This window comes from Microcaecilia unicolor, chromosome 9 (genome assembly GCF_901765095.1).
Source record: "Microcaecilia unicolor chromosome 9, aMicUni1.1, whole genome shotgun sequence".
Classification (NCBI taxonomy): Eukaryota; Metazoa; Chordata; class Amphibia; order Gymnophiona; family Siphonopidae; genus Microcaecilia; species Microcaecilia unicolor.
This window is the reverse complement of record NC_044039.1, coordinates 49,921,287-49,936,177: the sequence shown is the minus strand read 5'-3', so window position 1 is coordinate 49,936,177 and position 14,891 is coordinate 49,921,287. Positions and strand designations below refer to the sequence as shown.

Below are 14,891 nucleotides of genomic sequence, written 5' to 3'. Positions count from 1 at the left end.
CTGCCACCCAATCTCCGCTAAGCTTCTGAGGATCCATTCCTTCTGAATAGGATTCCTTTATGTTTATCCCACGCATTTTTGAATTCTGTTACCATTTTCATCTCCACCACCTCCCACGGGAGGGCATTCCAAGTATTCACCACTCTCTCCGTGAAAAAATACTTCCTGACATTTTTCTTGAGTCTGCCCCCCTTCAATCTCATTTCATTTCCTCTAGTTCTACCGCCTTCCCATCTATGGAAAATGTTTGTTTGTGGATTAATACCTTTCAAATATTTGAACGTCTGCATCTTATCACCCTAACTATCTAGTCTCACACACACACAAGGAATGACACAGGCTGCACGTTTATCCATTCCAGCTGAGATAATATTTAATTAACTCTCTGACTTTATGTGTAACTTTCTTTAAATTATTCCCCTTATTTTCTAATTTCTCTTACCTATCTAAATGTTCCATCTTTGCTTATACCCTACGCTGATTTCTAAAATATTTTATTATGCATTGTGTTGACGTTGTAAGTTGCATGCTATGCCATACTTTGTCTTACTTGAATATTTTACTGCTGTAATTGTCTTATGTTTGACCTATTCCTACGGTACACCGCCTTGAGTGAATTCCTTCAAAAAGGTGGTAAATAAATCCTAATAAAGAAATATTAATCTACAAACAAACCTTTTCCAGAGACGGGAAGGTGATAGAACTAGAGGACATGAATTGAAGTTGCAGGGGGGCCGACTTGGGAATAATGTCAGAACATATTTTTTCACTGAGGGGGTTGTAGATACCTGGAATACCCTCCCATGGGAGGTGGTGGAGATGAAAATGGTAACGTAATTCAAAAATACATGGGATAAACACAAAGGAATCCTATATAGAAGGCATATAACCAAACAAGCTTAGCGGTGATTAGATGACATCCGTAATTGGAAAGCAAAGCCAGTGCCAGGCAGACTTCTGCGGTCTGTGCCCTGATAGTGGCTCGACAGATTTGAATGGATTGGAAAGGGGCTTCGATGACAACTTAAGTAGTTGGAGAACAAGGCTAATGCCAGGCAGACTGCTACAGTTTGTGCCCTGAAAATGGCAAAGACAATTGAAGATATATAGTATCACATCATACCCTATGCCAGTGATGGCGAACCTTTCAGAGACCGAGTGCCCAAACAGCAACCCAAAATCTAATTATTTATCGCAAAGTGCCAACAGGGTAATGTAACCTGAATAACAGGTGTCGGTACTCATTATGGGCGGGGTCACCACATATGACTCCACCCCTATGATAGCCACACCCCTTACACCAGCCATGGCGCATATTTTTATTTTATTTATTTTTGTTACATTTGTACCCCGCGCTTTCCCCACTCATGGCAGGCTCAATGCGGCTTACATATTGTATACAGGTACTTATTTGTACCTGGGGCATATAAACAGATATCATTGAAAATATTATACTAGTATAGGAGAAAAAAAATAACTTGATTATTTTCATTATAAATCATTTCTGTAAGCTGTTACAGCTCCAGTATACCCAGTGCAAAATAAGACAGCAGATGTAAATTCTCAAATTGGACATATTCCAAACACTAAAATGAAAATAAAATGATTTTTTCTACCTTTGGTGATTTTGTTTTTCTATCCATATTGGTCCTAGTCTCTGATTCTGCTGCTCTCTATCTGTTCTCTTAACTCCATTTCCAAGGCTTCCCTCCCTCCCAGCACCAGGCATCCCTCCCTCCCACCAGGCATCAGGCATCCCTCCCTCCCACCCGGCACCAAGCATCCCTCCCTCCCATCAGGCACCCCTCCCACCAAGCACCAGCAGCACCCCTCCCTCCATCCCACCAGGCACCAAGCATCCTTCTCTCCCACCCAGCACCAGGCACCCCTCCCTCCCTCCCATCCACCCAGCACCAGGCCTCAGGCCTCCCACCCAGCACCAGGTCGTCCGCCCACCCTCCGAGTATCAGGGCCCCCCCTCTGAAATTTAAAAGTCACACCTGGTCGGGGTTAATGCGGCGTCAGCTGCCGCAGTGAAAAGCGCTGGCTCGGCATGCTTGAGAGACAGAAGTGAAGGCTGAAGGCGCGCCGAGCCAGCGCTTTTCACTGCCGCTGCCGCCTTAACCCCAACCAGGTATGACTTTTACATTTCGGAGGGGGGGGCCCTGGTGCTCGGAGGGCAGGCGAGCTGGTGCTCAGGCGGCCTGGTGCTGGGTAGGAGGGAGGCCTGATGCATGTATGACTTTTATTCGGAGGGGGACTGGAACTGGCTGAGGAAACGGCGCGCGTGCCAACAGAGAGGGCTCTGCGTGCCCTCTCTGGCATGTGTGCCATAGGTTCGCCATCACTGCCCTATACTATGAGTTATCTTGTTGGGCAGACTGGATGGACCGAAAAGATCTTTACCTGCCGTCATCTACTATGTTATGTTATTTGTAAATCCAACTTAAGATCCACAACAACTGGATGAAGAGGAAGTTGTTCCCTTTACATACCGTCTAGTATTACATCATTTCTGACAGTGCTGAGAGATCCCACGAGTGGAGCCTGCTCCTCGTTACTCTTCAGCTTTGACCTGCGTGCTTTTACTTCTGGATTGGGCTGCACCATCAAGGGTTCCTGACGTTTCTTCTTCTGCTTCTGTTCTAGGAGGGCTCGCTATGAAAAAGAATTGATCCAAACAAGAGCATCATCACTATACAGAGACCCTTTACTACTGAAAAACTATTCAAATGAATCAGTGAACACAACACAATACTAAGAGAAAAGTTAAATCTGCTGTGTTGCTATAAACTACTGGAATATCAGTTAAGAAAACTGAGACTTTTATCATGATAGTGCCTACTTCTTTAAGTACTTTCCTTTGTATCATTATAGTGTTACAAAAAGAAAAAAAAAACACCCATTTTGAAAGCATGCATATACCTTACATATGTGCCTTTAATATTGCCTTCCCAAAGGGCTGGATTTACTGAAAGGTGGTAACCACCTTAATGTGCATTGGTTACCACAGTTCCCATTTTATATGAGTCCTATTTACTAATATCACAAGTTAAAAAGGTACTAACATTTCTATGAGAAGGGGGGAGGCATAGGAGGGGAAATAAGTTTAAACCTTGGCAGAGTTGTTGTTTGGTTTAGGAATACCAAGGTTAGTAAACGCTGTACCTAAAATCTTGTAACTCTGTGTTAATTCTGTTTCAATAAAAATGAATGGAAAAAAAAAAAGGTACTAACATGCACTACCAAAATAGCACACTTTAGTAAATCTAGCACATAGTTACACCTGCTCTAAAACAGGTGTAAGTTTTTCTCCTAAGTTTGTATGTCTTTATACATGTATTTCATAACTTCACCTAATTCCAACCAACCTTATCCCTTGGAACGCCTATGCATACCGAAGGTAAGTCTGGAACTGAACACCTTGTAGGAGCCTATTCTATAAAGGAATATAGGCACATTTAGAAGGAGACCAAGTGAAAGAAAAATCTAGAAGACAGATATAAACCAAAGCATTTCAAATGTTAAGGAAAGTGTAAGGTGTGTACTCAAACAAAAACACGCTAAATAACCAAGTTACTAAAATGTGGCAGTCATTCACTAGCAGTTCATTTTCCTTCTAGAAAACACTGTAGCTAAGAGGGTCAAAGAATACGGTGACCAAGTCTAGGATACCCTTAAAACAACAACCAGTGGAAACTGAAAAGTTTGACAGGACAAAACCACTTAACATACGATCTAGTTCTTCTAGTTTCTCTCGAAACATTTACTATCCTTCCTGTTAGAGACAGGATACAAAGCTTAATATACTTAATATACTTTTGGCTTTTCTGAGAAGTTCTGACAGAAGAGGACATTTCTCTGGTAAGTGAACGCTACTTTGCTTTGTGCTTTGGGAACTTAAAGATTGGGGTTTAAAGGAGGAATTGTAGGTTAGTGTTAGGCAAAATATAAAAAGAACATTTTAACAACTAATCTCCATAGTCTTTTCCACTTAGTTTTAAAAGCCTTGTACCACAGCATTAACAGATAGAATCTAACAGGCACTGCAGGATCTAGTTTAGTCTTCCCACCCACCCCTAGGACAACTCTTCAATTATAGTCAGTTGTTGTAATTAGGGTAACAAGCAAGGAATGCTCTTACAGAGTTTAAAATACATTTCATTACCATCTAAGAAGGAAACACTAAATAAATTGTACAATATACAATATAAACTAAAAGACACTTTTAGGCTAATATCCTTAATACTGTAGCAAGTTTTAAATTATTGAAAAACTCAAAAACACTAAGATGGAGTCAGCAGTCCAGCAGCGAGAGGGGTGCTATCCAGTCTTTTGCATTGAGTGTCACATGTATGATCACCTCCCAGTTGATGAGATGTCATATGTGTGCGCCCGATGCAAAGAGCTCCTAGCTCTTAGAGAACGTGTCCGTTCTCTTGAGGCTAGAGTAGCAGACTTGGTGGAGCTGTGGGAGACAGAGAGGTACATAGAGGAGACCTACAGGGATGTTGTAGAGAAGTCCCACCTCCAGTCTGGTAGCCCTTGTGCTACCTTGGAGGAGGGAGGTCTCCTAGAAGGAGAGCATCACCCTGGTGAAGTAGGAAGTACTCTTGTAGCCAGGACCTGCCCACCAGGGGATGTACTATCCTCTCGCACCGAGGATATGTCTCCAAGTGCTGCCCGGGAGGGAAAGGTTAGGACAGCCATTGTAGTTGGTGATTCGATCATTAAGCATATAGATAGCTGGGTGGCTGGTGGACGTGAAGATCGCCTGGTGACTTGCCTGCCTGGTGCGAAGGTGGTGGACCTCAAGCGTCACTTAGATAGGATTTTAGATAGTGCTAGGGAGGAGTCGGCTGTCTTGGTACATGTGAGTACCAATGACATAGGAAAATGTGGGAGAGAGGTTCTGGAAGACAAATTTAGGCTCTTAGATAGAAAGCTCAAATCCAGATCCTCTAGGGTAGCATTTTCTGAAATTCTACCTGTTCCGTGCGCCGGGCCAAAAAGACAGGCAGAGCTCCGGAGTCTCAATGCGTGGATAAGACAATGGTGCAGGGAGGAGGGTTTTAGATTTGTTAGGAACTGGGCAACATTCTGGGGAAGGGGGAGCCTATTCCGAAAGGATGGGCTCCACCTTAACCAGGGTGGGACCAGGCTGCTGGCATCGGCATTTAAAAAGGAGATAGAGCAGCTTTTAAACTAGAAACGGGGGGAAGGCCGACAGTCGCCCAAAAGCGCATGGTTCGGGATAAGGTATCTTGCAAGGATACCTCACAAACAGGGAAGATAGGGTTTCTGGATAGTGAGGTTGCACAACAGACCATGATAGGCCAGGTGCCCTTAAATACAACTAAAGATCAGAAAAAAAGATGGCAAACCAATAGTGTCAAGTACTAAGCATCATGCAAATAGGAACAACATACATACTCTGAAGGGAAGGGACGGAAGGGAGAAGGGAACCGACAGAAGACAATAAGATAAAACATAAGGAATGTCAAGCCAAATGCAAAAAGGAGATAAGGAGGGCTAAGGAGGACTTTGAAAAAAAGTTAGCGATAGAAGCGAAAACACATAGCAAAAATTTTTTTAGGTATATTAAAAGCAGAAAGCTGGCTAAAGAATCAGTAGGGCTGCTGGACGACGGTGGTGTTAAAGGGAAAATTAGGTTCTTACCTTGGTAATTTTCTTTCCTTTAGTCATAGCAGATGAAGCCATTACGTATGGGTTATGTCCATCAACCAGCAGGGGAGATAGAGAGCACTCAAACTTTCACAGTGCCCTCTTGGCCAGCTAGCTCCACTGCCTCTTCAGTATTTGAAGCTTCCAAAGCAGTATGGCAAACCGCAATGGGAATCACAAGAGCTTTCCTCACAGCGAACGATGGCCCATCACAAGGGCATGAACTCATAAAGGAGGGAAGGCACATCCTCCTGGAGGGAATAAAACTCATCCTCCTTATTGTATAAGTGGAGGGGAACACACGCGCCTCCTGGAGGGAATCACACATCCTCCCAACACACTGGAGGGAATGAACTCATCCTTCTATTTATAGAACTGGAGGGGAACACACGCGCCTCCTGGAGAGAATCAACACATCCTCCAAAAAAAACATGCTGGAGGGAATGAACACATCCTCCTAAATTTAAACTGAACATGAATCCTGAAGATTGTTTTCCAACTTTCTCCCAAGGAAGGAACTTCAGGAAATTAGAACAGAACCTGAAAAACAGATTCACAGCATACAGACAATCATACAGGGAGGGCTCATGGCTTCATCTCTATGACTAAAGGAAAGAAAATTACCAAGGTAAGAACCTAATTTTCCCTTCCTTGTCATCAAGCAGATGAAGCCATTACGTATGGGATGTAACAAAGCAATCCCTAAATAGGGTGGGAACAAGCCACACCACGCGCTAGCACTTGTGCACCAAAACGCGCATCCCTCCTGGCAGCCACATCCAGCCTGTAATGTCGGGCAAAGGAGAGCTTAGAAGCCCATGTTGCTGCACTGCATATCTCTTGAAGAGAGAGTGCTCCAGTTTCAGCCCAAGAGGAAGAAATCGCTCTAGTAGAATGTGCCTTAAAGGCTACAGGCGGAACCCTGCCGGCCAGCAGATAAGCTGAAAAGATAGTTTCTTTGAGCCAGCGGGCAATAGTGGCTTTAGACGCTGGAGACCCTCTGCGAGAACCGGATAGCAAAACAAACAGATGATCAGAAGTCCTGAAAGAGTTAGTAACCCGCAGATACTGCAGCAGAGTCCTGCGCACATCCAAAAAGTGCAGCTGCCCAAAAGATTCTGGAAACTCTTCCTCTGAAAAAGAGGGCAAGAAAATAAGCTGGTTTAAGTGAAAGGCTGAAACCACCTTAGGCATAAAGGAAAGCACGGTCCGAACCGTGACTCCGGACTCTGAAAATTGCAGAAATGGGTCTCTACAGGACAGCGCCTGGAGCTCTGACACCCGTCTCGCTGAGGTAATGGCCACCAGAAAAACGGCCTTCAGTGTCAAGTCTTTCTCCGATGCTCGCCGAAGCGGCTCAAAAGGAGATGCCTGCAGGGTTTTCAAAACTAGCCCCAGGTTCCAAGCTGGACAGGGTGCTCGCACTGGAGGTCGGAGCCGAAGCACCCCTCTAAGAAACCGTGCCACATCTGGGTGAGCAGCCAAAGACACGCCTTCCACCTTACCACGAAGGGAGGCCAACGCTGCCACCTGCACCCGCAGGGAATTATAGGCCAAGCCTTTTTGTACACCTTCCTGCAAAAAGTCCAGAATCGGCGAGACAGGAGCCCGCATTGGAACAATGGCTCTGGAAGCACACCAAGACTCAAACAGGCACCAAATCCTGGCATAAGCCACGGAAGTGGACTGCTTGCGGGCTTGAAGGAGAGTGGAAATAACTTTATTGGAATAACCTTTATCCCTCAATTGCGCCCTCTCAATAGCCATGCCGTAAGACCAAAGCGGCCAGCGTCCTCCATGGCTACCGGTCCCTGAGTCAACAGGTTCGGTACCACAGGTAACGGCAGAGGAGCCTCCAGGAGCATCTGTCGGAGGTCTGCATACCAAGGTCTCCTTGGCCAATCCGGGGCGATGAGGACCACTTCTCCTGGGTGCAGCTGAATCCGCAAGAGCAGGCGCCCTATCAAGGGCCATGGGGGAAACACATAAAGTAGACCCGGAGGCCAGGGTTGAGCCAAGGCATCCAACCCCGCCGAGCAAGGATCTCTCCGTCTGCTGAAGAAGCACGGGACTTTGGTATTGGCACTTGTCGCCATTAGATCCATGACGGGCTTGCCCCATTTGGCACAGATCTGCAGGAATACTTCGTCTGCCAGATCGATCTGATGCCTGCTCAGATAATCGGCCTGCACATTGCTCTGACCTGCAATATGAGCTGCCGACAGACACTGAAGATGCAGCTCGGCCCAGTGGCAAATCAGTTCGGCCTGCGCGGCTAGTGCTCTGCACCTTGTTCCGCCTTGTCGATTTATATAGGCCACCGTTGTCGTGTTGTCCGACATCACTCTGACAGCCAATCCTTCCAGGGTCACTACAGGGAGGGTAGTTCTCTTTGTCACCGCAGTGACTAGGGCATCCACTGTAGGCATTTGAAAATGAGCCATATGTCCCTCACGCAGAGGGTATAACTGCCCCATAGCCCTGGAAACTCTCAAAGGTCCCTCGGGGTCAGCCCACTGAGCCGAAACAAGCTCTAGGATGGAGTCATGCAAAGGGAAGGCCCGAGCAGCTTTCTTGGTACTAGCCATCCTGGGATTACCCGAGGAGGCCATGCCACTGTCAGGATCTTCAATCGAGAGGGCCTGCAGGGTATCTGAAATAAGTGCTGGCAGCTCATCACGGTGGAAAATCCTCACCGCGGAGGGATCATCCAGATCCTGTGGTAAATCCGCACCTGACTCTGGTTCCTCAGACCAAGAACGTCTGTCAGAGTTCTCCGAATCCTCACACCCCGACCACGGGGGGGGGGGGGGGGGGGGGGGGGGGGGGGAAGGTGCACCACAATCAGAAGGGGAATTAACCCTTCTGCGCTTATCTTTAGGCCAAGCATCCGGGGAAAAAAGCCTCACTGGGCAGTCCCAGGCCAGAATCCATCGGGGGGACAATCAGAGGAGCCTCAGGCGACCCTTGAGGAAGGGCTCTTTTCATCATGTATGCTTTATGCAGCAAAAGCACAAAATCCGGGGAGAAAATCTCACCCTGGGCACCCAAATCCTGTCCGGTGCTAGCCACTCCTGAAATAACCTCATCTCGAGGTGCCCCACCCGGCTCAGGTCTCTCCGTGTCCACAGAGGCCGTGCCATGCGGTGTAAGCAAAATGGCGCCCACTGCCAGCTCAGAGCGGGAAGAAACATCGCTCGCCATGCTCGGGCCGGCTCCTACGCCAATACAGCACGATTTACAGAGCCCTGCTGCTGATTTGCGCTTGCCACAAGTGGAACAGCGCTTTACATTGTCCACAGCCATCGCCGAAAAACGGCGGTAAAATCCAAAATGGCGGTTTCGCGCCAAAATCGCCCCGATCGCGGGCCCACCCCGGAGGAGTTGGAAAACACTCTTACCTCAAAGGATCTAGTGTACAACTACGATCCTGCTGAAAATCAGGTCAAAAACCTCTGTTCCAGCGTCTCTGCGTTTAAAAACGCGACGCGACTTTTTTTTTTTTTTAAGCTGTGAGGAAAGCAGAGGTATTGAAGACTCCGGAGGCTCAGATGAGTGTGAAAGGCAGGGAAAGGGCGAACCTATATGCCTGCATCCACTGTTGGTGGGTAAGGACAGGGAAAGCAAGGCAATATGTCCACATCCACAGAGGTATGGGTAAGGCAGGGAAAGGGCTAACCTATGTGCCTTTAAAGTGAAGCTGCTATAGCCTCCAACACCCCGGTTAACACCTGGCAAGCCAGGAACCACCTCCCGGCAGATTTTTCTGGAGCTCGAACAAGCTGCAGCCACCCTGCTAAGGGAGATAGAGAATACTGAAGAGGCAGTGGAGCTAGCTGGCCAAGAGGGCACTGTGAAAGTTTGAGTGCTCTCTATCTCCCCTGCTGGTTGATGGACATAACCCATACGTAATGGCTTCATCTGCTTGATGACAAGGAAGAGGCAATCAGGGAAGACAAAGCTGTAGCGGAGAAATTAAATGAATTCTTTGCTTCGGTCTTCACCGAGGAGGATTTGGGAGCGATACCGGTGCCGGAAAAGGTATTTGAAGCGGACAAGTCGGAAAGATTAAATGATTTTTCTGTAAACTTGGAGGATGCAATGGGGCAGTTCTGCAAAGTAAAAAGTAGTAAATCGCGGGGTCCGGATGGTATTCTTCCCAGAGAATAGAGCTGAAAAATGAACTTGTGGAGCTGTGTTAGTAATATGCAATTTATCCCTAAAATCAGGTGTGGTACCGGAAGATTGGAGGGTGGCCAATGTAATGCCGATTTTTAAAAAGGGTTCCAGAGGAGATCCGGGAAATTATAGACCGGTGAGTCTGACGTCGGTGCCGGGAAAAATGGTGGAGGCTATTATTAAGAATAAAATGACGGAGCACGTACAAAAGCATGGACTGCTGAGACAAAGTCAGCACGGATTTAGTGAAGGGAAGTCTTGCCTCACAAATCTACTGCATTTTTTCGAGGGGATGAACAAGCATGTGGACAAAGGGGAGCTGGTGGATTTTGTATATCTAGATTTTCAGAAGCATTTGACAAAGTGCCTCATGAAAGACTCCAAAGGAAACTGGAGAGTCATGGGATCGGAGGCAGTGTATTATTATGGATTAAGAGCTGGTTAAAAGACAGGAAGCAGAGAGTAGGGTTGAATGGTCAGTATTCTGGAGTACTGTGTTCAGTTCTGGTCGCCTCATCTCAAAAAAAGATATAAAGGAATTAGAGAAGATGCAGAGAAGGGCGACGAAAATGATAAGAGGGATGGGACGACTACCTTATGAGGAGAGGTTAAGACGGCTAGGACTCTTTAGCCTGGAGAAAAGGCGGCTGAGGGGTGATATGATAGAGGTCTACAAAATAATGAGTGGGGTAGAGCGGACAGATGTGAAGCGTTTGTTTACGCTTTCTAACAATAATAGAACTAGAGGACACAAGATGAAATAAGAATGTGGTAGGTTTAAAACAAATTGGAGAAAGTTTTTCTTTACTCAGCGTGTGGTTAGACTCTGGAACTCATTGCCGGAGAAGGTAGTGACGGCAGCTGGCCTTGCTGAGTTTAAAGGGGGTCTGGACAGATTCCTCAAGGAAAAGTCCATTGATCGTTATTAAATTCTGGGTTTTTGCCAGGTTCTTGGGGTCCGGATTGGCCACTGTCGGAGACAGAGTGCTGGGCTTGATGGACCTTTGGTCTTTTCACCGCGTGGCAGTGCTTATGTACTTATGTCTATATGCAAATGCTAGGAGTCTAAGAAATAAGATAGGAGAGTTGGAATATATTGCACTAAATGAAAAATTGAATATAATAGGCATTACTGAGACATGGTGGAAGGAGGATAACCAGTGGGACACTGTCATACCGGGGTAAAAAGTATATCATAGTGATAGGGTGGACTGGACTGGTGGAGGGGTAGCATTGTATATTAACGAGAGCCTTGACTCAGATAGACTACAAATTCAGCAGGACACAAATCACACCGTTGAATCATTGTGGGTTGAAATTCCATGTATAAAAAAGAAAAGGACGGTGATAGGAGTGTACTACCGTCCACCTCGCAAGGATGAGCAGGTAGACGCAGAAATGATAAAAGAAATCAGAGACGCAAACAAAATGGGCAATGTGATAATGGGTGACTTCAATTATCCAAATATAGACTGGGTAAATGTAACATCGGAACACGCTAGAGAGGTACAATTCCTTGATGAAATCAAGGACAGCTTTATGGAGCAGCAGGTGCAGGAGCCGACGAGAGAAGGAAAAATTCTAGACTTGGTCCTTAATGGAGCGCATGATCTGGTGAGGGACGTTATGGTACTGGGGCCGCTTGATAACAGTGACCATAATATGATCAGTTTTGGTATCAACCTTGAAGTAACTATACACAGGAAGTCAAATACGTTAGCATTTAACTTTAAAAAAGGAGACTATGATAAAATGAGAAAAACGGCTGAGAGGGTAAAAACTATACAATAGGCATGGACGCTGTTCAAAAATACCATCCTGGAGGCCCAGGCCAAACATATTCCGCAAATTAGAAAAGAAAGATGGAAGTCCAAAAGACAGCCGGCATGGTTGAAAAGTGAGGTGAAGGAAGCTATTAGGGCTAAAAGAAATGCCTTCAGAAAATGGAAGAAGGAACCGTCTGAAAATAACAAGAAGCAGCATAAGGAGTGTCAAAGCAAATGCAAGGCACAGATAAAGAAGGCCAAGAGGGATTATGAAAAAAAGATAGCATGAGAGGCAAAAAAACATAGCAGGAAGCCGGCAAAAGAATCGGTGGGGCCGCTGGATGACCGAGGAGTAAAAGTGGCGATCAGGGAAGATAAAGATGTAGTGGAGAGATTGAATGAATTCTTTGCTTTGGTCTTCACTGAGGAAGATTTGGGTGGGATACCAGTGTCAGAAATGGTATTTCAAGCGGACGAGTCGGAGAAACTTACTGACTTCACGGTAAACCTGGAGAACGTAATGGGGCAGTTCAGCAAACTGAAGAGTACAAATCTCCTGGCCCGGATGGTATTCATCCTAGAGTACTGATAGAACTGAAAAATGAGCTTGCGGAGCTACTGTTAGTGATATGTAATTCATTCTTAAAATCGAGCGTGGTACAGGAAGATTGGAGAGTGGCCAATGTAACGCTGATTTTTAAAAAAGGTTCCAGGGGAGCTCTGGGAAATTATAGACCGGTGAGTCTGATGTCGGTGCCGGAGAAAATGGTAGAGGCTATTATTAAAAACAAAATTACAGAGCACATCGAAGGACACGGATTACTGAGACCAAGTCAGCACAGCTTTAGTGTGAGGAAATCTTGCCTGACCAATTTACTTCAATTCTTTGAAGGAGTAAACAAACATGTGGACAAAGGGGAGCCGGTTGATATTGTGTATCTGGATTTTCAAAAGGTGTTTGACAAGGTACCTCATGAAATGCTACAGAGGAAATTGGAGGGTCATGGGATAGGAGGAAATGTCCTATTGTGGATTAAAAACTGGTTGAAGAATAGGAAACCGAGAGTGGGGTTAAATGGGCAGTATTCACAATGCAGAAGAGTAGTTAGTGGGGTTCCTCAGGGGTCAGTGCTAGGACCGCTGCTCTTTAATATATTTATAAATGATTTAGAGATGGGAGTAACTAGCGAGGTAATTAAATTTGCTCATGACACAAAGTTATTCAAAGTCGTTAACTCATGACAGGATTATGAAAAATTACATTAGGACCTTACGAGACTGGGAGACTGGGCGGCTAAATGGCAGATGACGTTTAATGTGAGCAAGAGCAAAGTGATGCATGTGGGAAAGAGTAATCCAAATTATAGCTACGTCATGCTAGGTTCCACGTTAGGAGTTACGGACCAAGAAAGGGATCTGGGTGTCGTCGTCGATAATACACTGAAACCTTCTGTTCAGTGTGCTGCTGCAGCTAGGAAAGCGAATAGAATGTTGGGTATTATTAAGAAAGGTATGGAAAACAGGTGTGAGGATGTTATAATGCCGTTGTATCGCTCCATGGTGCGACCGCACCTTGAGTATTGTGTTCAATTCTGGTCGCCACATCTCAAGAAAGATATAGTAGAATTGGAAAAGGTGCAGAGAAGGGCGACTAAAATGATAGCGGGGATGGGACGACTTCCTATGAAGACAGACTAAGGAGGCTAGGGCTTTTCAGCTTGGAGAAGAGACGGCTGAGGGGAGACATGATAGAGGTATATAAAATAATGAGTGGAGTGGAACAGGTGGATGTGAAGCGTCTGTTCACGCTTTCCAAAAATACTAGGACTAGGGGGCATGCGATGAAACTACAGTGTAGTAAATTTAAAACAAATCCAGGCATAGGCCGACAAAGTAGAGCGCTCAAAGCAGGATGGCAATGACGGAATCAGAGTAGCCCTTCTTCCTCAACCGAGCCCTTTCAAGGACCAGACCATAAGACCAAAGGGGGAGGGATTCTCCATGACCACCGGCCCCTGACGGAGAAGACCCCACTCCTAAGGGAGACGCAGTAGCTGCTTGTCTAGGAGCCTGACAAGATCCGCATACCACAGGCACCGCGGCCAGTCTGGGGCCATCAGGATCACCCAGCCCCGATGGGTCGCCACTCGACGCAGCAGACAGCCCAACATTGGCCACGGGGGAAAGGCATACAGCAAGCCCCCCCCCCCCCCCCCCCCACAAAAGCAGCAGGGTATCCAGCCCCAAGGAATCCTGCTCTCCACAATGGCTGAAGAACCAGAGAACCTTGGCACTGGCCTTGGTGGCCATGAGGTCCAGACACGGAAGACCCCAATGACTCACCACAAGCTGGAAGGCCTCTACCGACAGCTCCCATTTGCCGGAGTCCAGCGAGTGGCTACTGAGAAAGTCCGCCTCCATGTTGAGAGACCCTGCGATGTGGGCGGTCGAGAGACAAGGCAGATGCCGCTCCGCCCAGGCCATTAACACTGGCCTCCTGGGCCAGTTGACTGCTGCAGGTCCCCCCTTGTTTGTTGATATATGCCACTGCAGTTGTATTGTCCAACAGCACCCGAACCGGCGCCCCCTGCAAAAGAGAAGCAATGGACTGCAGAGTCTTTCAAACTGCTCGAAGCTCCAACCAACTGATGGGCCAGCGAGCTTACCTCGGAGACCAAGAGCCCTGAGCCAGATGGCCCTTAAAATGGGCCCCCCAGCCTGTCAAGCTGGCATCTGTGGTCACTACCTTCCCATGCAGAATCAGGAAGGGCATACCCCGAGTCAACAACCGAGGACAGAGCCACCACCTCATGCTCCATCTGGCAGCCAACATCCAGGCAAGCCAGGAGCCGTAGGCCTCTGACACCAGGGACCAACGGCTCAGCAAGGACCACTGGAGCGAGCACAGTTGTGTCATGGCCCAAGGAACTACTTCCATGGCCGCTGTCATGGAACCCAGGACTTGTACATAATCCCAGGCCCACGGCCGGGGAACCAATAGAAGAGACCGCACTTGGCCCGCCAACTTTGCATGCCGCCCCTCCGAAAGAAAGACCCGAGCCTGCCGGGTATCGAAGAGGATGTCCAAGTACTCCAGGTGTTGCAACAGGGCCAGGTAGCTTTTGCTGAAATTAATCACCCACCACAATGACTGCAGAAGACTGACTACCATGACAGTTGCCTCCAAGGTGTCCTGATCAGATGATGCCCGAATCAGTCAGTCGTCCAGGTACGGGTGAACCCGGATTCCCTGCTTCCGCA

General features: G+C 46.9%; 1 protein-coding gene across 1 annotated transcript in view; it reads right to left on the bottom strand.

Moving 5' to 3' along the window:
- The window catches only part of TULP3 (TUB like protein 3), a 362,459-nt gene that overhangs the window by 279,461 nt on the left and 68,107 nt on the right, over positions 1-14,891 (bottom strand). The window contains exon 3 of the mRNA XM_030214120.1: positions 2,496-2,658. Coding sequence (XP_030069980.1) covers positions 2,496-2,658 — 163 coding nt within the window. The remainder of the gene's footprint in view (positions 1-2,495; positions 2,659-14,891) is intronic.